At 35.1% G+C, this 25,235-nt stretch overlaps 1 protein-coding gene and 1 pseudogene across 1 annotated transcript; both read left to right on the top strand.

Annotated features, from left to right (window-relative positions):
* The first annotated feature begins 4,052 nt into the window (after positions 1 to 4,052).
* LOC140989647 (RNA-binding protein 1-like) lies at positions 4,053 to 9,177 on the top strand. Its single transcript, XM_073458957.1, has 7 exons — positions 4,053 to 4,234; positions 4,973 to 5,094; positions 5,861 to 6,092; positions 6,164 to 6,225; positions 6,349 to 6,430; positions 8,570 to 8,689; positions 8,801 to 9,177. Exons 1-6 carry the CDS (start codon positions 4,144 to 4,146, stop codon positions 8,671 to 8,673), a joined length of 693 nt encoding a protein of 230 aa, XP_073315058.1. The 5' UTR covers positions 4,053 to 4,143; the 3' UTR covers positions 8,674 to 8,689; positions 8,801 to 9,177.
* Positions 9,178 to 11,957: 2,780 nt separating this feature from the next.
* LOC140989432 (oligopeptide transporter 6-like) lies at positions 11,958 to 15,543 on the top strand (annotated as a pseudogene).
* Positions 15,544 to 25,235: the final 9,692 nt, after the last annotated feature.

Raw genomic sequence — 25,235 nt, 5'->3', positions numbered from 1 at the left:
TGTAACGTCCCGAAAATCTGAAGCATGCGAGTTATTAAATTCTTTGGTACTTTATTAAATTGTTTTAAAGCATAAAATGCATGTTTATTCCATGAATTTGTGTTTAATTATTTTTTTGTACATTTTATTCATAATTCATGCATGATAGGATTTAATTCATGAAACTTTAAAAGTTTATGCATTAGGGCTTCTAGGTGCACTTCATGTTCGATCGAGGAACGAAGACCGGAGAATTTTCAGAAAAATTATTTTATTACACGATTTATTTTTATAAATTAATTTAAAGCATTTAAGTGTATTTTTTTGAAAATGGGATTTTATTGGGTATTTTTACCCGTAGGACTTTATTTTTAACGGTACGCAAATTTTGTCCAATTGGGGGACTTTTTGATGGTTCGGTTAATGTTTTCAAAAAACTTTCCAACACGAAATATTTTTCGAGAGTGCGTTGGGATTTAATGGGCTTACTTTTAAATTTATTGGGCTTAATTAACTTTCAAACTTTTAATGGTTATTTTAAAGCCCATTATCTATTATTTACCTATTTAATTACTATCTAAAGAGCTCATTAACCTAAACCTAAACCCCACCACAGCCGACACCCCCATTAGAATTTCAGAGCCATCGGTTTCATCACCCCACAGCTGCAAGGTTCGGCGTTGGCTTGTGTTGGCAAGAAAACTTCATCCGGGTCTTCATTTGCATCGTTCTTGTCTTCAAATCATCAGGCATGCTTTTACTTTTGTTCTCATCATATACGCCATAAATATTCTTTAAAACATGTATGTGTACGTTCAGATTTCGATCTTGCATGTGGGTGCGTTTTCGGTGGGTTTTATCATGAAACTTGCATCATTTTGATTCAACCACTCACGTTTTCTGATATGTGGTGCAAGGGGCTGTTGTGTTGGATTGTCAAGGGCAGGTACATATCAAGAGTGAGTGTTGTAGGTGCAGGAGTGTGAATTTGATCGAGTTTTGTTTGAAACCGTGAGGGCTGTGCAAATCGGGAGGGAGTGCAGGGGGTTCGGTCATATGTTTCTTTTTCACCAGCCGTGCGAGGGCCTTCTCCAGCCCTGGACCAGACCCTGGTGGGTCTGAGTCGGGGTCTATAATGGCTTGAGCCGTGATGAAAACCAAGGAAGAGGCGATCCAACTAAGGATAAACGATTGGTCTCGGTAGGGAGTGTGATGCGTTCTCTTGGTTACTAGTGGTTAGGAGAGTGCATGGGGTCAGTGGCTTGGTTCAGGGGTGTGCCTCGGTGTCTTGTCTAGGTCTACAGTATGTGGGTTTATGGCTGAAACGAAGGGTAGCTTGTGGTGTGAGTTTTAAAGAGATAGGTGCACATGAGGTGGCAAGATAGGATAGGACCGAGTGATTTTAAGCATATTCTGGAAATTTCAGCCGTGAGTGGGAGGGTCTAATGACATTGATTTAGGATCAATAAATTGTTTTAAGATATGACAATAAGTTGGAAAAAAATTTGGCTGTGTTTTGAGTCGATTCGAGTTAAAACTGGGACCCCGGTTCGAGTTTTAAAACGAATCGATTAAGTTTGGTTTGTGGGTTTGAATTTACGTCTAGAAATACTTTTAAAAAAATATTTTGGGACATTTTAAGAAGTTTGGTAAGCTTCGGGTCAATTTTAGAGGTCCAGGGTTGAAACGATAATTTTTGGGTTTCCAGGGGCAAAACAGTCATTTTGCATCCGTGGTGAGATTTTGGTCATGACAGCACCCCGAGCACAAAATTATGATATTTTAAATGATTATGCATCATGTTTACGATTTTTTTTCGCCATTATAATAATTATGGTGCATGCTTGGTTTAAAGGAATTAAGAGATAAAAGTAAGAACATGAAGAGGACTCCGTCTCCGCCGCACCGCGTCGTTATTTCGTTTGTTTTCTGTCAAAACAAACCAAGGCATGTTTATATCTTCTTTCACTCTTCAATCAAGCCATATATGTATTTTTAAATATCGCAAGTACATGATTTTATTGCAAGAAGATCGAAATTGTTCATATTTAATTATGTTAGTTAATTATATTACGTGCAAATATTCATTTTGAGATTTATGCGATATTGCTTGTGGTCACTTTACTATCATGCTTAAGTCCGGTCGCCAGTTACCGGCCCGGTCGCCAGTTACCGGTCAGTTCAGTTGTTTCACCCAGTATACTGTGGCAGTAGTCTGATCAGACATACATTATTAAGTCCGGTCGCCAGTTACCGGCCCGGTCGCCAGTTACCGGTCAGTTCAGTTCAGTTCAGGGACCACTTGCGTAGACCATAATCTCACCAGAAAATTATTACAAGTTATTTCATTACAGGGCTCCAAGGAGCAAACATTTTCACTATGATATTTTCAGTTCAGTTATGCACGTACTATAATTACCATTGAAAGGATATTTTATGTTACACCTCATTACAGGAAATTTTTCACTTGCATGCGACTTTATTAATTATTTACTTGTTATTTACGATATATGCATGCTGAGTCTTTAGACTCACTAGACTTGATTGTTGTAGGTACTGATGATGCCGGGACCGAGGGCGGGGATCAGTGAGCCAGCTCGAGTCCGCAGTAGTGGGACCCGAGGACCTCACTTTTCAGCATTTATTATTGTTATCGCTCAAACATTTTTATCTACCGTTGGATAAAATTTTTACAGTTATTTTTACAACATTAATTTCTTCCGCTGCTATTTTTAAACATGATACATTATTTAACAGTTTATTTTATGAACCGGATATTTCATTTAGTTTAAAAGAAAATTTTTAATTTTTCCGCAAATTTTCAAGTACGGATTTCTAGGCCTTTACAGTTTATATTTTCAATAAAAAGTAGGAATTTACAAAACATAAAAATATAACAAATAAAGTTGCTGAAATCTAAAATGACAAGTCCTAGAATGCTAAAAATTTACTAGAACGATTAAAAAATAGTGCGTGAAGACTGATTTTTTAGTAGAAAGTATTTGCAGAATTTTGTGCGTAGAGTTGTGTGTGTGTTTTTCTGTGTTTGCCGATGCTTTTCTTCTGACTGCTGTGCAGTTTTCTCCACTCTCCAATGATCTCTTCTATCTGCTCCACTATCTCCTCCTGTTTGCACGTCTTTTGACTTAATCAAACTAATTTAAATTATTGATGAGCTTATTCTTTTTTTTTTCTTGGACTTGAGCTTGTTTATTTTGGGCCTAATTAAAATACTGCTCCAACAGTTTCACAATACTATTTGAGTAAATCTATATTAAAATAATTCATAAATGACAAAAACTCGTGTGAGACGGTCTCACAGGTCGTATTTTGTGATACAGATCTCTTATTTGGGTTATCTATGAAAAATATTACTTTTTATGCTAAGAGTATTACTTTTTATTGTGAATATTGGTAGGATTGACCCGTTTCACAAATAAAGATTCGTTAGACCGTCTCACAAGAGACCTACTCTTCATAAATTATTTTAAGAATTTAATTCTAATGGTTTCCCTTTTTTTCTTTTTTCCTTTGTTTTTTTGTTTCCTACAATTTTAATTTTCTCCCACCCTAAGGGCTATTATGGTTTTTATTTTTAATTTTATGCTCTTTATTTTTATTTTTTTTTATTTTTTATTTTTTATTTTTTTATTTTATGTTTTTTTATATGATGTAACGGTTCGTTTATTTTTATTGCAATATTTTCATCAATTTTTTTCCGTACACAAAACTATATAAAAAATTTTCCGTACACAAAACTATATAAAAAATAAAATTTATAATTGAATACATATTTATGAGATTATATTATATAAATGAAGATCATAAATAAAGATAACAAATAAAGATCATAAATAAAGATAACAAATAAAAAATGTGGATTGATGTGTTAATTTGTGACACTCAATAAAAAATAATTTTTGATTTTGTGAATAAATTTATAAAAATAATAAAATTTTAATTTTCGATGTGACAAATCGCGGTTGCCTAATAAATGGACAAATAAGTGAAAATTATATTAATAAAAATAAAAAATATAATATAATATATAATACGGATAAAAAGGACAGAGGGGAGGGTAACGGGGCTGTATCTAGTTAGCCACAATCCGAAGCCCTAATTCTCATCTCCACAAATTTGCTGTCTTTACTTGCCGAGGTACAAATGGCGGACGCTTACTGGAGATACACCGGCGACAGGCAGCAATCTGCAACGCTTGCCTCTCAGTTGGCAAAGCGGCCTCGCTTCGACCATGGTTGTTTTTTTTTCTTTTGTTTCTGGAACATTTGTTTTTTCGTTTGTCTATATGGGATAAGGGTTTTCCGAATTATACGTTTTTAGTTGGATAGGGGTGTTTTGATAATGATGCATTGTAGAACAAGCGGTGTAGTTTTTGTCTTTGATTTTTGTTTATCTAATCGGTGTTCGACCCAATTCGAGACGTTCCGGTGTGGCAATTTCGAACTCGAGGTTTTCGTTTCTGAATGATTTTTAACCGTTCTTCAAAGTTTTCTGCATGTTGATTGGGAATTGATTAATTGAGGACATTGTCTGATTGTACTGTGGTTTTGCAGCAATGCTCTGAACATGAGCTGTTGTGCATGATTCTAGTTTTTTAGGTTAAGGGGCTGGATAGTGATTATGAGTTATTGTAGAAGAAATTTGGACCTTTACGTGTGCTGATGCTGGAATAGACCTTTTAACTCAAACGATCGATATCTTCACGTAGTTTGTCTATTTTTGCAAGTTAAATCCACAGAACACTTGCCAAATTTTCGTTCGAGATTCATGAAATTGTACCTAAAGAAGGAGAGGATTGAAATTTGTACGATAGTAGATATAGGGGGTAAAATCTGGTACAGTGAGTATCTAGTAGAGGTGTTTGTGTATACAGTATACACGCTTTAGACCAAATTTATACAATTAATGCTATTGGACCCTGTTTTACACAGTTTGCTCTCGTTGGTTGATAATGAATTTCCATAATTTGCAGAGATTCCCAGTGGCCTTGGCATATCAAGCTACTTTCCACGTGTAGATGAAAGGGGTGGACAACATATTGTTAGAGATACCGACTCCATAAATGCATCATATGATCGCTACCTCCGCAGTGCGGTATACATTTTGCCTTTCATTTTAAAATGCGTGGGAGTGAATTTGTTTTGTGCTATGTAGCACGGATACCTTAAATTTTTTTTTGAAGTATCGGATACGGATACGACACGCGGATACGCGTGTCGTATACCTCAAAATCCGTGTCGTTGAATTTGTTTAGGGTTGACCAGTTGGATACGTTTTGGACGCGGGGAGGACACGCCATGGATACGGCGTGGATACGTTTTTTTTCCGATACGTTTGGGCAAAATTACAAATATTTTAAAGTTTTAGGGGTTAATTATAAAAAATTAAAATTTCTAAGGACTAAAAGAAAAATAATTTAAAATAAATTGAGCTGGGCTTTCAAATCCCTAAATACATTTGTCCGTCTCTTTCATTCTATTTCTGCTCAAGCGGCTCTCAATTCAATCGTGTCGCCCTTTTTCTATCTTTCTGCCGTTGCCGCTGATTTCTTTTTACTAGCTTAAGATAGATTTTGCGTTTAATATTTTGTACTTAAGATATTATGATTAATGAAATATTACATCTCTATCTATAATTTTTACTTTTCAATATTAAATTTATATGAATATATATAATATTTATATATATTTTAATGATTGTCGTATCATAGTCGTATCGTGTCTTATATTTTCAAAATTTGATGTGTCGCCATATCCGTATCGTATTCGATACGATACTCGTACCCGTATCCATGCAACATAGGTTTTGTGCCTCTCATTACATGTATGTTATAACTTAACGTAGCTGTGCAATGTACCAGCAAATTTCACATGGCGGTGAATCAGGAAGATCGGTGAGTGTTGGACTTGGTGGACTTCAGCATCTTGATGATCCACGAACTTCACCGATGGGGGGTTCAGACCCAGTAGTAGTTGCAAATGACCTGTCTATGGGACTTGGAGGGCGGTCAAAAATTCCTCTCCCACCAGATGCTAGTGGCACCCTCTTCGTGGAGGGTTTGCCTGCAAATTGTACTCGCCGCGAAGTGGCTCGTATCCTTTATATTTCATCATATGTTTTCACATTTTCCCTTCATGTTTTGTTCCTTTACCTACATTTGCAGATATATTTCGCCCTTTTGTCGGCTATAAGGAAGTAAGGCTTGTGAATAAAGGATCAAGACATGTAAGAATGTAGGACTTTTATCGCTGGTTTTTTGTAAGAATGTAGGGACTTTTATCACTGGTTTTTATTTATGCTGTATTTTGTGTTCATCCTAGTAATATCTTTTTGAAAAATAAAATACAGTCTGGGGGTGACCCTCTGGTGCTTTGTTTTGTTGATTTTCAAAGTCCAGCCCATGCAGCCACAGCAATGGATGCTCTAAAAGGCGAGTTTAGCACATATTCCTACTCTCCGACCATTTTTACAGTGTAAATTAGTTTGATCTATTTTAGCTTCACATGTTCTTTTAAGCGTCCTTAATTGGTATTTGAGACTTTTATTTGTGGTCTGAGATCACTGAAGTTCATTACATTAGTAGTCCTTAAGTTATCTATTAGCACAAGCAGTATGATGTAAGACTTCGGATCTGCATGCCACTGTTCGCAAGTTCAAATTGTTACTTTTACCCGTGGAGGATTGGATATAGGATGGGCTTAGGGATATAATTTGTACTGTGCATACGACATAGATTTCATTCCATAATCTGCATATGCAGTACTGAACTTAGTTGCTGGTTTCCCTAATTTTCAGTTATGATAGGAGAATCAATTTTTTTCACTTAATGATGATAATAAAATTTCAAAGTCAGAGATAGAACAATAATTCAGATAATTCTTTGTGTGCATTTGGTGTTCAGTTGGACGTCGATGGTTTATATACGAAAGATTATGCTCGAGAGACACTCATAATCTTTCTCAAGGATGGTGGAAGCTAAGCTTTGTCAATATTGGTGACATATGATCATCTTTTGCATTATTACTAAATTATTCCACTCGAATAGTTAAGAATTGTGTCGAATCCCCTCCAGACTTGCGATCGTGGTTGTGTTTTTTTGAAGAATCAGTAGGAATTTGTTTTTTTTCTTGGTGCTCTCACTGACTGTTTAACTTGTGGAAGGAAACACTCAGAATACTGAATTCTGTTTTTAAGAGTTGAAATTCAATTTTGAACTGTAAAATACTTCTTTTTCCTATCAATTTTTTCCATATAAAAGGAGATCAGCTATCCGAAAGGATTTCTGCTTTATTGAGCAAAATATATTGAGATGAGAAAACTAAATGACCTTGCAACTTTGGCCTCATGGATGCAAAAATACCATCACATCACGACCTGTGTGACTTTGTTGGTGATTCCCTCTCTCTATCTGGAGCAATTCGATAATCCATTAGCTGAAATAGATATCTAATTGGAAGTTGAAGCTTATGCAGCAGCATTTTTTTCTACGTTTTATGTTGAGTGTTATAACATAGTAATGTGCCTGTAAATAGTCCTGTTAGTCATCCGTGATTATTTTGTTGTGAGTTACCAGTCCCTTGATGCCCTGATGAATGAAGAGTTTGCTACTCTTCCCGAGGAAGGAAATAGTCCTATTAGTCATCCATGTTTATTTTGTTGCAACCTTGAGTTACCTTCTGTAGTTGACTTTTAGATTTGTTATTAGGCATGTTTGACATGGTTATAACATAGTAATGTGCCTGTAAAATTTATGCTCAGAGACCTAAGTATCAGACACCCTTATCTGGTTTTGTGACTTGACTTTGAAGTCTCATGAGCTAGGTTCCAAGATATCAATTGAGGTTTTTTTTGGAAGATTGTTGTTTCTTGTAAAAACAACATTTTATTTTTCGTTCTATAACACACTTGCCTGTTGGGTTATATGAAATTATAATTATTAAGCCTCTGTTTTTACTAAATTAGTTGAAAAAGTAACCTTAATTCCTGGCAATTGTAAATCCAATTTTTGGAAAATTGGAACAACTCTTGTAAATACTCAATGTAGCTGTAAGAAAAGTAGTTCCCTCATTTATGTGATTACTATTCTTCTATGCTTTATTTTAGATGTTGAAATCCATTGAGAATATATGCTAGGAATATTTTCTCGTTCTTTTTTGATGGAATACATGAAGTAAATGCTTGTAGGGGATATATTTATAATGTATCTTTACTAAATGTAATTTATTGATTTCCATTTGCTAATATGTGCAGCAACATGATGGCTTTAATGTGAATTTAATATTGATTTGCTCAAAGGATATATTGAATAGTCAATAACTGATTTGGCATTCCCTGTTTACTCTCTTTTCGTAGATCCAAAGAGACAAGCATATGCCACATTAAACCTGTTTTTTCTAGCTCACTATGATAAATGTTTAATCTCATAAATCGATGTGTTCGACGTATAACTTTAATCCTGAAGTGGCAAGTTATACCCATGACCTTTCCTAATCTTTAACGGTCCTGGTTTCCTTTGTGATTCAAAGAGGAAAGAGGTACGACCATAAAATGCGCGAGCTAAATTTTGCAGGTTACCTATTTGACGAGCTCGACCGCGACTCAGGTTACTTAAGGCTACAATTCGCTCGTCATCCCGGTGCGAGGTCAGGGGGTGGGTATCGTGGAAGACGTTGAGATTGTGGTTTGACAGGTGATAAACCTATCCATACGCTTGACCCTTATAATTAAGGATCATTTAGGTCTTCATGAATATCCACAATGGTCAAAATCACTCTAAATGTGGAAAAACGCTTCTATGTAGGATCGACCGAGTAAGGGCGTTTTTATAAGTGTCGCAGCTTTGAAGGTTGGGAATTACTCTGGATGCTTTCTTTAAGACATGTGTTTATGTCAACTAAAGGGATGAATTTGCAACTGCAACTGTTTCCCTTGGCCTCTCCTTCCGTTCTTTAGCTTCCTGTCTCGCATATTTACTAGACTCCAGAATGATGCCCAGAATGCAAATATATTTCGTAACTAAAAACCATAATTATTTTGTTTGTGTCATAGATAACCTTTGTTTTGAACTGATATTTATCTCGCTTTACAAACCCACCCCCAAAATCCAGCTCATTGTAGTCAAACGTGGTAATGCAAAGCTTATTTCACCTTTTTTTAATGATTTTAGAATTTTCCTTTGGCTGAAAAGTCCAGTGTTTTGATGTCAAAGAATACTATCTTGGGAGTTGAATACATCTCTGTGTTGGGTTCTATGATGAACAACGCGTAGAACCTACTGTTTATAATTGACTCTCTTCATAATTTTACTAGATTAAATATTCCAATTGGATTCTGATTTTCTATAACTTCATGCCGTGTATGTAGACCATAGTAAAACAAGTTTTCACACAAGTCCTATAAACCTGTTTCTCTTTGTTTACTTTCTAGAGTCCTTTACGTTTTGTCTTTACCGTTTGACTGATATTGAAGCTTGTGATTTTCACTTGAACTGGTTTTTCTTACGCTAAGGTAATTATTCAAGTCTAAGTAAAACAATCAGGAGTTAGTGGATGCTGTAATGTTCTTGTGAGGCTGTGTAAATTTTTCTCATAAAATTGTTATATCCTTCGAAGTTTGCAGTTCTTCAGAAGAGATGATTTATTACAATTTAAAATCATGTGGTTTTTGTAATTGCACCACTCAGCTTTGCTTCACAGAATCCACCTGAAATGGTTTATTCCCTCTCCTCAATCTTCCATCTTTTCGGATTAATTTAAAATGTTTTCAACTTACTGAAAATTCTAGCGCTTTCATTTTTCCGACTGTTTGTGTTAGCAACTTCCAATGCCTACTTGGTTAACATGAACTGTTTATTTAAGAACATCATCTGTTCTAATTCTAAATTCACATCCAAGTAAAGGATCAAGGACCTTATTTTTATGGCTTAGACTTTGGATATTGAAATCCTGTGTTGAGTAGTGGAATAACCTATCGGGGCTGTTGGCAGAGTGGTCTAAAAACAATGTTGAAGATTGGCGAATTGTTGGATAGGCATATTTTGTGCAATCGATATCAAAATCTCTTGGAAAGGTCACTGGCTTCTCAAAACTCCCTTCAAATGTACATGAACAGGCAGCACATTCTTCTTACTTTTGTGCTGAGTCATTCTCGTACTATACCACGAAACCTTTACCTTTGTTCATAGTCTCGATTTTTTCCTTAAAAACACCATAGAATTAACGAGTCCGTGTAATTTTGAGATGGTTTGAGGAATGAACCGTTGGAGATGGATTTTTTTCTTGCTAAAGAAGAATAGAAGGATCTACTACTTGAGAGAACGGAAGAGCTCAGTTTTTCATCTACAAGGAGAGGCTATACAAAAAAAGAGAACACCGAGCATACTTCGCCTGAGGTTTAACTTCCTCAGTTTACAGTGAGGAGAGTCTGATTCTATTTCTTTACTAGGCATTCCCAGAATGGCGTTGTTTCCGTTTTACATGCCTCCATGTCTGGTAGCCTTTGGAAAACACATCTATATTACCTCGAAGGCCAGTGTTCTTTGATCCCATCTCTATTTGTTGCCAGTCTGAATAATCTGTAGTTTTTTTTCATCTACTTTCTCCTAGTGTTGGTGTCAAACTAGTTGTGCTGTGGATTTCTAAAGCGACTATGTATCTGTGAGGATTAAGGAAGGCGAAACTCAATATCATGTCATTATTTTGCCACAGGCCTGTTGGCCTAAGTGGCATCCTCCTCCCTTTGGAAGGAGGTCTCGTGTTCGAGGCCTCCCCAATTATCAAATGTGTGTGTGTCTATATATATATATATCTCATGTCATTATTGTTAAGCATGGCTATTCTTTGTGACCGAACCAGGAATCGTTTATAATTGTACTTCGGGGTGATGACCTTTGTGTATATTTGTATGTAGTGTATTGGTTGGATGCATTTGTCTCGATTCACACAATTTCTCACACTGTACTTTTACTCCCGTCACTCTGTGTGTGTATATATCTACCCCTTAGGACACTATTCAAACTATTCATCCATTGTAATGTATCTCTCACATTGCCTGCATTTTCTCACGACTTCTTATAGTCATTGGAACAATCCAAGAGTTGCATCGAACCGACTAGTAATTATATATATTGGATGTATTGGAATTATAGATCCAATATATTAACATCACTTCAACGGTATACACATAAGTGTTCATAGTGGGTGTTTAAGAGATCACACACACACACATAGAATTGATCTACTTGACACCTACTATGGACACATATGTAATAACGATGAGGTGACGTTCATATATTGAATGTGATGAAATTATACATCTAACCGATGGACGTCACCTCAACGGTGTCACATAGATAGATGGCCATTGTGGGAGTCCATGAGTTCAAACCTCTAATATTTCGGATCCCTTAATTCTCTATTCAAACGCCAACTTTAGAAATACTTAATTATCTGGACTGAATGTGTTACATTGTTATTATTATTATATTTTGGAACTATAAATCATATCTGTATAATGAAACATTGAATATAAATTAATCTGTTGAGCAAAAATGGGCAAATCTGTGATGAATTGTGTCAATCGTGACTGCTACCAATTCAAATCACCCAATTTATATTTTTGACAAATTCCTAATTCAAATTTGAGTAAATATCTTTGGAGATACTCACACAGATTTGTGAGATAGGTTCATCTAGTTTATATTTACTTTGAAAAGTAGTATTTTCAATATAAAAAATAATATTTTTTATGGTTCGGGTTGGATCGGAGATTTGTGTCACAAATTTTTTGTGTTCAAACTTTTGTATTTAACGGATATTTTATTTATGGCAGTGTATGAAGTCTGCTTGTATGGGTTCCGAAACTTTGGACCTTTTATCTCGGTTTCTGCAGTGGTCCAAAGTAGGATTGCCTGCCTTGAAAGAATTTTGATATTCTCTGGAGAACTATATTTTGTACGTAGATTATTTATTAAGAATACCCCGATTTTATGTATTTCCACGACCTTTTGTTATTATCACAAGGGGATTTTGTAGAATGTCAAATATTTTCTTATCGAATCTTCATAATATTTTCTAGATTGGATAGAAAGGAAAATCTTGTCATTAATTTCATTGATAAATTTTTTTAATGTACCGTATGAAATGTAGTCAAAAGTGAATTAATCGGGCTCTGTTAATCTGCATAAATTTTGAAAAAAGTATTTAGAGTAGTCGAGTTTTCCTTTATCCGATTACAGTAAACTGTGGATTACTGCGTTAGAAAGAACCCAGTGAAACAGGACAACATGCATTCGTTTTTATGATATTATTTTTATATTATCATCTCATTAATACAGAATCTTGAATTCAGATTACATTGTTACCGTAACTGGAACTGAGATTTTTAAAGATTTCGGTTATACTAAAACACTTGCCATATTCGGATGGGATTCTGTATCTTCACCATAATCTTGGTAGAATTCTTTATCTTTACCACACAACATTGGTATATATAACAAAAAACAACATAATTTTCATTCACTCCTACAAAGTTTGTATACAAAATGTAAAACGGAGTAAATTTTGTTTCCAAAAAAATTGTAATACATACATGAATTTGATTCATGGCTGAGATCGAAGAAGAATTATCTATGGATATTGAAGGGTGTCCCATAAAACAAGTCGACCTGATGGTACTGAAAACCGATGATCATAGCATGCCAGTGTATACGTTCAGAATGTAGTTTCTTGGAATTATTGCATGCCTCCTGTTATCGTTTGTGAACCAGTTTTTCTGGTACAGGACTGAGCCACTCACTGTCACTTCGACTTCTGCACAGATTGCTGTTGTGCCATTGGGCCATTTGATGGCCAAAACTGTCACCAAACGTGTGTTCTTGAAGAGTACGAGGTTTGAGTGCACACCGAATCCAGGGCCATTTAGTATTAAAGAACATGTCATGATCACCGTGTTTGCCAATACTGGTGCGGATCTGTTTATGCTACTCATATCTCGAGTGCTGTCAAGCTTAATTATAAGAAGAGTATGGGTTTTATTCCAGCCTTTTTTCTCATGATGACAACTCGGGTATTTTTCACCTCCCTCCCCCGAATTTTTTGTCAGTTGAATCAAGAATATATGGTTTTTTACATTAGTGTAAGGTGTCTGCATAGTGTTTTCTGAAAGAAAAGTATGTAATGCAATTTAAATATGAGGTTTTGTTTTTCATTATCAATGTGAGTATACACTGTTCTGTGTGGAACATCCAAGTAAACATTTTGTATTCCTATACATCCTTCTTATTTCAGAATGTGACGATGAAGCTGCAGAGGAGAATGTAACGATAATTTTGTGTTTCACAACGGAACTTTGGGTGAAAATACTGTATGACTATGAATTTATTTTCGATTTCTCTTACGGTTTTCAGTTATAATCATTTAAAGGTTCTTTGCATTTCTTCCTTTTAACTGACATGCTTACAAGTTGATATGCACAGAGCCCACTCGCTAGAACCTAGAAGCTACTCGCAGATTAGCTGATATAGATTTGGTTTCTCTTGAAGAAATAGATTAAAATAGGAAAACTATCTTAACTCTGATAAAAGTTGATTCCTGTAATTACATTGGATTCCTGATTTCATAGAACTTTAATCGACTGAAAAACAGTTGTAGGATTCGGCTGGGCTGGAATCTCTCGGAAACATTTAGTTGAACCAGGAGAGAGGTGGTGGCCGAGTAATTTAGTCCAGATTTCACTCTTCAGCTATTTATAGCTTCACAATTTTGTACAAATTCTGTACGCTGGTCTATCTTACTCCACTCCCTTATGAGCAATAATCTTTACAAATGAGTAATTCCATGTCTTCTTCTTTGACAAGGAGAAGAGACCCAAGGGTTCCATAAGCAGAACACAATATTTCCTGATAGTTTTAGCCTGCAGCTTTTGCTACTACCTTTTCCCAGGGTATTTCTTTAAGATGTTGACATCCTTTTCTTGGGTTTGTTGGCTTTCGCCTAAGTCCGTCTGTGCAACTAGGCTCGGATTTACACGGCCTTGGAATTGGGGCCTAATTAGGATTTGATTGGTCAACAATATCATCTTACCTTGGAAGCCCTCTTGTGAGTCCATGGTTTACTTCGGCCAACGTTGCAGTAGGTTTCTTCTTTGTGATGTATGTGAAGGTATCGCTCGGTTATTGGTCAAATCTTTACAATGCCAAGAACATATGCAACACTAAAGCTATAATCAATTCGAACTTCAATCTCGATAAGGCTGCTTATAAAAAAGCTGGTAAGTTACATCTGAGCACCATGTTTGCTCTAACCTACGGTCTCGGATTTGCTACACTGTCGGCCACTTTAGTCCATGTTTACTTTTCAATGGAAAGTAATTTTGCTATTCGTTGCATCGAGATTAGATGCCATAATTAGTTTGGCCAAATTATGCATGTCTGATATTTGACTCGGTGCAGGGACATATGGAAGCAGAGCAAAATGGCATTTAAAACAAACAAGAAAATGGATATTCCCAACAGGCTTATGAAGTCATATAAACAAGTATCGATTTGGTGGTTTTTGGCTATCCTTTACACCAATATTGCTGTCATCCTTTTTGCTTGTACGCATTATAAGAGCTCGCTTCAGTTTGCCATGGTTGGATTGCACACTGCATGATGATATTTATTTGGTTCTGGCATTTATGTAAACAGCAACCAGGTTAAATATAACACAGAAAACATCATCGGTTATGCGTACCCTGGTCGTCCTGTGGCTAACATGTGCTTCAAGGTGTATGGATGCATAAGCATGTATCAAGCTCACATTTTTAGCAGATTTTAAGCTTGGTCGCTACATGAAAATTCCTCCACGAGCAATGTTCAATGTTCAGGTCAGTTGCATACCCATGCCCATCCATCCATCCATGAACTCCACGTATCCTAAGACTAAATCCACTAAATTTTTCACTCTTCAGGTTGTGGGCACCATTATTGCAGTATTTGTTTACACGATAACCGCATGGTGGCTCATGGATACCATCCCTTGCGGCCTCACCTGTGACACATCTGTCCTACCATCTAATAGCCCCTTGAGATGTCCGATGCACGATGTTTTCTATGATGCTTCGGTGATTTGGGGGGCTCGTTGGTCCACGCAGAATTTTCGGGAATCTAGGCGTCGATCTTGCAATAATCTGGTTCTTTCTTGGGGGAGCAATTGCTGCACCATTTGTTGTCTGGTTGGCGTCCAAAGCATTTCCAAAACAGAAATGGATCAGGCTTATCACATGGCGGTTCTGCTATGTGCCACAGCTATGATGCCACCTGCATCCGCTGGAATTACAGGAGTTGGATCAGATGTGCATTCCTCTTTGGTTATGTCATCTATCGGTACTACCGTAAGGCAACGGTTGCTTTATCGGATGGTATAATTAAGGAAGTTTAGTAAGAATGATAGTAAAGTTAAAGTTGTGGATAATATTGTATATTGATAACATATATCATGTTTGGTATTATTTTAAATTGGATAATAAAATGGTTAATAAAATGTTCAATATCTAAAAAGCCATTTGCTCTTTATTGATTTTACTATATTTTATGTTTTTCTTCAATCAAATCATCTTCCTCTCCACAACCCACTCGGGTACATACTGGTTCATCTTTATGAAGAATATGTGTTGGAACATTTCTTGTTCGTAATCGTGATTTTGATTTTAACAAAACTTGTTATTTTGTTTCTAATGATTTACCGAGTGTGCAGATGTTGTAACTGATCGAACTGATTAGTNGGATATCTTTATTACATTAGCTAAAACTTATTTGTTCTTGTTCATTTCTATTANACATCAGTTAGGAGCGAACCAATTTGCAGATACGACAAGCTTAATCCAGCTGTGCACAAAGGTACAAAAGCTATTGTATGATCAAGGTACAATAAGAGACATTGCAGCAGCGCTTAAAGCCAAATGTTCTAGATATCTATTTGGGCGAACAAATTCAAACTGCAACAGATTTATTCACTGAGTCTCACTGTACGATCAACCACTCGCCTATAAATATATGATGAAGATCAGTGAAGATAGGGATGATGATACACACATGATATACACGATATATATATACACAGAGTGTGTTCATCAAAAAGAAGAAGAGCACGCACATTGTATATCAGCTTCAAAGAAGCAATCAGCCCAGGACAGGGAACACTTCAAAAGTTATATCATCTTAGTCTAGAAGTTTATTTCCCTCAATGTGTGAGAACACTTTCTTACAGTGTTCATTGTTCGGTTCTCACACACTCACACGCACACACCACAACTCAAATACCGTCTTGCACAGAGACATTAAACATGTGAATGTAGTCTTTGACACACAGACGTTAGATAAGTGTTGGCTGGAAGGTGATGCCTTCAGTCTAGTCTAGGAGTTCAGTTAGGTAGTTGGGTAAGTCCTAAGGTGGGTGAGTTTGTACAATGTGTTGTATAAATCAAAGTCTTCTAGGGGAACCTACTCGAGGTGGTAGAAGGGATGACGTAGGAGCAGTTCAGTCTCCGAACATCCATAAACATATATTGTGTTATTTCTGTTTAACTGCTTGTTTTTGTTCTTAAATATTTTGATCAGTTCAGCTGATATCAGATCAATTGCTTCTATAACTGAATTGATATAAGCTCTAACTGATTTCCAGTATTTTAGTTACTCAGTTGAACAAAAAATAATGTATCAGTTTTCTTAACGAAGGATTATTTCGAGTGGTTTCCGCTTGGTTTCTAACCAAACTCGATTTAATTCGTTGGTGTAAATATTCTTAGAACACGAGCTATTGCAGCTCGTTGAGAATATTGTGTTGAAAGCACCTTTGCTTTCTCAAAGGTGCCGAGCACACGATCCATCAATTGGTATCAGAGCTAGCTATTCTAAGAAGAACATTTGAGAACTGATATTCTTTTAAAATGTGTTTTAAAATGTTTTTAAAATGGTTTTCAAAACCCTCTTATAATATTTTATATATTTGCTATGCTATTTTGTTGTTTAGCTGTTTGTAGGATTTTTGAGTTCAACTGACAGCAGGATAGCTAAACTGATCAGCGGACAAGATTTCAGTTATCAGCTTACCAGTTCAACTGATCAACAGACGAAATTCAACTACCAGCTGAAACTGTTGAGTTAAGTGGAGCTTAATCATCAGAAGTGCCGCCGCTTCATTTCCATATCAGATCCTAGTAGTTGATCATTGCGATTCAACATCAGTTGAGTCCAGTTTGCATCAGTTAGACCAGTTAACCAGCACAGAGATCAAGTCCAAGGCAATTAGCTGTTCTTATGGCAAAAGAAACTCAAAATCTATGCAGCATTCCAAGCATTCTAGGCGACCAATTGTTGGTACACTCAGTTCTATGTTATATAGACTGATTGATACTTGATGTTATTTGATACTTGCTAACTGTAGTAGCAATTCCCTTGCATAAGATGATGTGCTTTATATTCATACAAGGGACGCGTAATGGATTAAATTAACATCAAGTGTATCCAGTTAGTTTGCATGTAACTGAACTGATTTTTCTAGTTTATATGTTGCCTTAACTGCTTGAGTGTTTATAGCTTAATTTTTTTTAAAAATCGCGCAACGATTATATTTTTGAGGGGGAGTTTTTGATTCAGTACTTGAGGGGAAGCTTTTCTTTAAAACTGATTTTAAATTTGCTATCCCTCAAACTGAAAAATTGTTTTCAAATCGTTTTATTCAGTCGTTGAGGGGGAGCTTTTCTTTCTGTTATTCCTCGATCTGAAAATTTGTTTTTAATAGTTTTAATTGTTCAAGTTTTGTGATCATCAAAAAGGGAGAGATTGTTGGAACATTTCATGTTCGCAATCTTGATTTTGATGTTAACAAATTTGTTATTTTGTTTCTAATGATTTACCGAGTGTGCAGATGTTGTAACTGATCGAACTGATTAGTTACCAAGCTTAAACTGAAGCTATCGAGACGCAAACTGATTGATCGAATTGAATCAGTACAACTGAAGTATCAAGAGCAGTTCAACTGATTATCCAGTTGATAGGTGGTTCAGCAGAAGACCTTCAGAAGCTCAGCCAGCTAATGAAGTGTTCAACTGAAGAAGAGCCCAACTGACCAGTTCAACTGAATCAGTGAAATCAGTTCAGCTAACGAGTCAACTGATTTCACCAAACTAGTTCAAGACCAGTCCAACTGACCAGTCAGAACATCATTTAGGAGCGAACCGGTTTGCAGATACGACAAGCTTAATCCAGCTGTGCACAAAGGTACAAAAGCTATTGTACGATCAAGGTACAATAAGAGACGTTGCAACAGCGCTTAAAGACAAATGTTCCAGATATCTATTTGGGCGAACAAATTCAAACTGCAACGGATTTATTCACTGAGTCTAACTGTACGATCAGCCACTCGCCTATAAATATATGATGAAGATCAGTGAAGATAGGGATGATGATACACACATGATATACACGATATATATATACACAGAGTGTGTTCATAAGAAAGAAGAAGGGCACACACATTGCATATCAGCTTCAAAGAAGAAATCACGCCAGTAGAGGGATCACTTCAAAAGTTATATCAGCTTAGTCTAGAAGCTTATTTCCCTCAGTGTTGTAGAACACTTGCTTACCGGGTTAATGGTTCAGTTCGCACACACACACGCACACTCCACCACTCAAATACCATCTTGCACAGAGACATTAAACATGTGTATGTAGACTTTGACACACAGACGTTAAACAAGTGTTGGCTGGAAGGTGATGCCTTCAGTCTATTCTAGGAGTTCAGTTAGGCAGTTGGGTAAGTCCTAAGATGAGTGGGTTTGTACAATATGTTGTATAAATCAAAGTCTTCTAGTGGAACCTACCCGAGGTGGTAGAAGGGATGACGTAGGAGCAGATCAGTCTCCGAACATCCATAAACATATCTTGTGTTATTTCTGTTTAACTGCTTGTTTTTGTTCTTAACTGTTTTGATCATTTCAGCTGATATCAGATCAATTGCGTCCATAACTGAACTGATTAAGCTCTAACTGATTTCCAGTATTTCAGTTACTCAGTTGAACAAGATATAAAACATATCAGTTTTCTTAACGAAAGATTACTTCAAATGTTTTCCGCTTGGTTTCTAACAAATTCGATTTAATTCATCGGTGTAAATATTCTTAGAACACGAGCTATTGCAGCTCATTGAGAATATTGTGTTGAAAGCACATCAAAGGTGCTGAGCACACGATCCATCAATATGCTTTTCTCTACAAAGCTCTCAACATTTGTCGAGTGAAGACTTATTTTTAACAACTTTTTGTATTATTCTATTTTTCAAAAATAAACCCCGAATCTAAGTCCTTTTGTATCGTCTCTTAGTATGATTATATCTTATTCTTGTAATCTTGTTTAATTTCTGAAACCTATTTTATGCTTTTTTAAATATGTATATTTGAGTAGGTCACTACATGTTGCATGTATATAATAAATTATATTTAATTAATTCAATGGTTTGATTCTGTATTGTGAGTTAATGTGGTAAATACTTTTTCAATTCGTAGTTGTTATAGAGACAAAGCCAACACCTTAATGCCAGTGTGGCAATGGATTAATGCTCTTACAGAAAGCTGGTGATCGATCCACTTGCCCGGGGAGATTTTACTACATATGCCCGACTTCTCTTAACCACCGAAACAAATTCTTTTGGTATGAGGAGTGTCAAGGCAATAACGTGAGACACAAAAATAGCATATCAATGGCTAATGGCTCTAGCAATGGTACGAAGCAAACATGTATCAGTCGCAAAAGTATGCAATCCAACCGGAAAGAAAGAACCAATCTCCCCCACAAAACAGTTTGTTGAACCTACTAGTGACGGAAAAGAAGCAACCAGATACAATGACAAAGTGGTCCCGAAGCCCATACCTATTTCATCATATGATATTTGTTGTTGTTTCGAGTGCACTTGTTGTTTCGGAAGTGTGTTCCCTCTTCTTCTTACTATTGTGTGTTCTTATGTCCAAGTAAGATGTCTTAAAATATTTGTAAGATCTCATATAGTTGTACATGTATGTCGTATAATTCATTTTGATGCAGAATGATACAGTGTTATCTAGTTATGACAATGCAAGAAAATCAATGTTTTTCAATTACTTTGTAATAATAATTCTGCAATTTGTTTTCTCTACAATGATCATACAATGTATAAATACATAATTACCATCATTGAAAAAGAATTGATTTGTTAATTAACATATAATATAATATATTTTTTGCTGTCGTGTGTTGTTTTTTTGGATGTAATTTTTAACTTATCCACAACAAACTAATGGTCACATATAGAAGCAAATTTAATGTTTTTCCAGTTGCTGCAATGTATTTAATATTTTTCAAGTTCCAACTACTTCTGGAAGCCTACATTATCATTAGTTCAAATGCTTCAAATTTAAATATAGAAATATATAGATGTGACATTACTATATAGATTATTTTTGAAAGCCTACTAGTGAGCAAAATATATAGATGGGACATTGCAATATTGGTAGTAGGTGTAAAATCATAAATACATGTACTACTTCGATTTAAACACTATTTTCCGTGCTACTCGGACATGTGAGCATTTCTAAAAACCGCATACGTAGTTGTAGAAAAAATGTCCCAATATTTGGATGTATCATCCGAGGAGTCCGTGAATAGAAATTATGGAGGTGTATTCCCAACTGTTACTGAGCTTATATCAAGTGACAATGAAGCCGAAATCGATATCATATTAATTCCATCGGATGATGAGAATGATCTCAAAAGTGATACAAATATCGTATTAGGCTTTCCAACAGCTGCGCCTCCAACAGCACGCAAAGTGGACGAAATTGTTCCACCTGCAGCTATCAATGGCTTACTCCCTCCCAATATGAATGGAGATTCATCATCACCACAACAAAAGGACAAAAAGCCTAAGATCGTTAATGATCTTGAGGGGCATAAATTCATTGCAGGTGCAGATACTGATATCACAAATGAGCACCTTAATACCAAATTGACTGAGAGAGAATCGATCGAAATCACATGTTGTAAAAAATCCAATTTTGCCTCAAATTCCAGTGGCTAAATGTTGCATCCATGGTTGCAGTTAATTAATTTTGGAACCCTTTTTTGTCGGTGTTGGAACATTTCATGTTCGCAATCTTGATTTTAATGTTAACAAAACTTGTTATTTTATTTCTAATGAATTTACTCAAGTGCGCAGAAAGCTAATGAGCCAAATTGAAGCTGTCGAGACGCAAACTGAAAGTGCCAACGGATTTCCCAAATTGAACCAGTTCAACTGATTGTCCAGCTGATAGGTAGTTCAACAGAAGACCTACAGAAGCTCGGCCAGCTGATGAAGAGATCAACTGATGAAGAGCCCAGCTGACCAGTTCAACTGAATCAGTGAAATCAGTTTAGCTGACGAGCCAACTGATTTCACCACACCAGTTCAACTGATGATAAACATAAAAATTGTACATTAATTAAATGTTTCATAATATAAATATATAGTTTTTGTTTTATTAAATGTTTAAATATTACATGTTTTATAATAAATTCTATAAAATATAAGTTGTTGTGTAATTACAAGTTTTTACTATTTTTTACAGGTTCAATAAAACAAGAATAAACTTGGCGTTGCAAATGGAATTAAGACGATTCTTGGACCTGTAGAAAGTTGATTATAATATCTACAATATTGTTGACAAGCATGAGATAAAAATTCTCTCACAATTGGGATCAAATTAAGCAACAAATAAAGTTCCCAAAGGAGTGGCAGTTTTACCATGCTCTAGTCTTTTGACCATATCTCTCAAATTACTTGGTCAAATAGTTTGAAAAAAATACCACAACTAGACAACTCAATTATCCACATGTTTTTTTTTATGTGAAGAAGCAAATTCAAAGATGAAGATTTTCAAAAGTGATGTGTAATATAATATAATATCTTGGAACACCAATGAAGACTTATATGTAAAAAAATAATATTTTATTTGTGGTTGTCTCCCCAAATTTAGCTATAAATAGAGGTGCATTGTAATGTATTGAGATATCCCTCATTCTATGAACAAACCTTTGAGTTCATAATATTTCTCTCGATATTTTTCCTTTATTTCTTCATTTAAATACAATTAGCATGTTAATTTCATATTCAAAGTTTTACACTTTGAATAATGAATAGCTAACTTCCTAAAGTTGAGATGATAAGGTGAAACTCTTGGCATGATAATAAGGTTATTAAAAGGTAAGAATCTATGTTTTATATTATTTAATCATTATTTATTGTTTATGTTATATTTATTTCTTTAAGCATTTTTATACCCTACTTATAAGTGGGAGTTTTGATTTATTGTTGCTATATGTTACACTAAATTCTTGGAACCATTTAAATGTTAGTTTGGTATTACCAACCATTTAAAGTGGATGCCTTGATTTATTATATATAAATATATTATAATATTAAATTCTTGGAACCATTTAAATGTTAGTTTGGTTTTACCAACCATTTAACTTGGATTCCTTGATTTATTATATATGAATATATCATAGTATTAATTTCTTGGTACCATTTAAATGTTTGTTTGGTTTTACCAACCATTTAAAGTGGGAACCTTGATTTAGTGTTTACAAATATATATAGCACAATAAATACTTGACCACATTTATAAGTTTTGGTATATATTATATACTTATAAGATAATAATTTATAACATAATATAAATATGATTATTTAATATATTGGAACCATTTTATTAAGTGGATTTCAATATTGTTCGTTAATGTTAACTTTATTAAAATACCAAGAGTGGATCCTTTAATCTCAACTACTTAAATTAAAATTTGAACAATTAAAATTTACCCATTAAAGATTCAAACAATTAAAATTAAAAAGAAACAAAAACAAAAACAAAACAAAAAGACATTGTAGTGGACTTGTAATTACCTTAGCTTCCCTGTGGATACGATATCGGACTCACCGAATTATACTACTTGTGGACAACCTGCTCTTGGGAGTGCAACAATCAAAGTGACAACAAGTTTTTGGCGCCGTTGCCGGGGAAGTATAATTTAATTTCAAGTCTATTTAATTTTGTTTATAGTTTATTTTTCTTTATTTGAATTTTTATTGCTTTTGTGTGTTTTTATTCTTTTGCATTTGCATTTGCATGAGCATTATTTGGTCACGTACACTTAGTGGTCGACTCATTCGAAATAACCCTTTATTTTTACAAAACATGGCGGAAGAACCCATCCAAGAAAATGAAGATGAAATTCAATCTCAACATGATCATGATAGACGAAGAACACTTAGAGATCACATGAATCCTACACGTACTAGTGCACCTTCATGTCTAGTTTTTCCCCCCGATGCATCTCATTTCAATTTTAAGCCTGGTATTATCCAACTTTTACCCAATTTTCATGGCTTAGATTCTGAAAATCCATACATGCATTTACGAGAGTTTGAAGAAGTGTGCAACACATATAATGATCTAAATTGTAGCATGAACACCATTCGACTTAAGCTTTTTCCTTTTTCTTTAAAAGATAAAGCTAAAACTTGGCTACAAAATCTTAGATCGGGATCCATTCGAACTTGGGATGAATTGCAACAACAATTTTTGAAAAAGTTTTTTCCATCTCATAGAACAAATTCTTTCAAAAGGCAAATCATCACTTTCACTCAAAAACAAGGAGAAACTTTTTATCAGTGTTGGGATAGATATAAAGAATTGCTTAATCTTTGTCCACATCATGGTTTTGAAATTTGGAGAGTTGTTTCTCAATTTTATGAAGGCTTAACACCTAAAGATAGGCAAATGGTTGAATTTATGTGTAATGGAACATTTGAAGATAAAGATCCAAATGAGGCAATTGAGTATCTCGATTCATTAGCTGAAAATGCTCAAAATTGGGACACTATAGGTACAATCGAACCATCAAACAAGATTCAATCTCCTACATCTGGTGGAGGTATGTACACTCTCAAAGATGAACATGATCTTCAAGCTAGATTTACCTCTTTGGCAAGAAAAGTTGAGGCACTTGAATTGAAAAAGAATGGTCAATTAAAATCTGTTCAAGAAATTGCATGTCACATCTGTGATACAAGTGATCATTCTACAAAAGATTGTCCCACTTTGCCTTCTTTTAAAGAATGTCTCCATGAACAAGCCAATGTTTTAAACAATCTCAAAAGGCCAAATTTTGAACCATTTTCTCAAAGTTACAATCCAGGTTGGCGAAATCATCCAAATTTTAGTTGGAGGAATGATAATGCTGCACAATTTTCACAACCACATTTCCAAAATCAACAAAATTTTCAAAATTATGCACCTTATGTTCCTCCACCTAAAAGGAATTTGGAAGATATATTGAATTCTTTCATTGCAAAGCAAGAGTCTATCAATACTCAAACTGCTCAAACCATGACAGATTTGAAAGATACTCTTGCTAAATTTGCATCTGCACTTAATGTTCATGAAAAAGGTAAATTTCCTTCACAACCTCTGCCTAATCCCAAGGATCATCATTCACAAACTGGAACTTCTGGAACTCAACCGATGGATCAGGTAAAATCTGTTATTACCCTTCGAAGTGGTAAGGTTGTGGAAAAATCCATTCTTGAACCTTGTGAAGATGATGATAAATCAACTCCAAAGGGTAAGGAAGTGGAACCCATAACTTGCGAAGAGGAGGTTCAACAGACAGTGTCACCACCATTCCCTCATGCATTGAAAAATACAAAAAAATCAAATTTGAATTCTGATATATATGATATTTTTAAACAAGTAAAAGTTAATATTTCTTTATTAGATGCAATAAAACAGGTACCATCATATGCCAAATTTTTGAAAGACTTGTGCACTGTGAAAAGAAAATTGAATGTGAAAAAGAAAGCATTTTTAGCCGAACAAGTAAGTGCAATCATTCAAAATAATAATGCTTTGAAATACAAAGACCCTGATTGTCCTACTATTTCTTGTATTATTGGGGAACGAAAGATTAAAAAAGCCTTGCTTGACCTTGGAGCTAGTGTGAATTTACTTCCATATTCAGTTTATCAAGAACTCAATCTAGGCGAGTTAAAACCTACTTCGGTAACACTTTTACTTGCTGATAGATCTGTTAAAGTGCCAAGAGGTATGGTAGAAGACGTGTTGGTCCAAGTTGATAACTTTGTATATCCTGTCGATTTCATAGTTTTAGATACACAACCTAT

Source organism: Primulina huaijiensis, chromosome 12 (genome assembly GCF_012295235.1).
Source record: "Primulina huaijiensis isolate GDHJ02 chromosome 12, ASM1229523v2, whole genome shotgun sequence".
NCBI lineage: Eukaryota > Viridiplantae > Streptophyta > Magnoliopsida > Lamiales > Gesneriaceae > Primulina > Primulina huaijiensis.
This window is presented reverse-complemented; position numbering and strand designations above follow the sequence as displayed.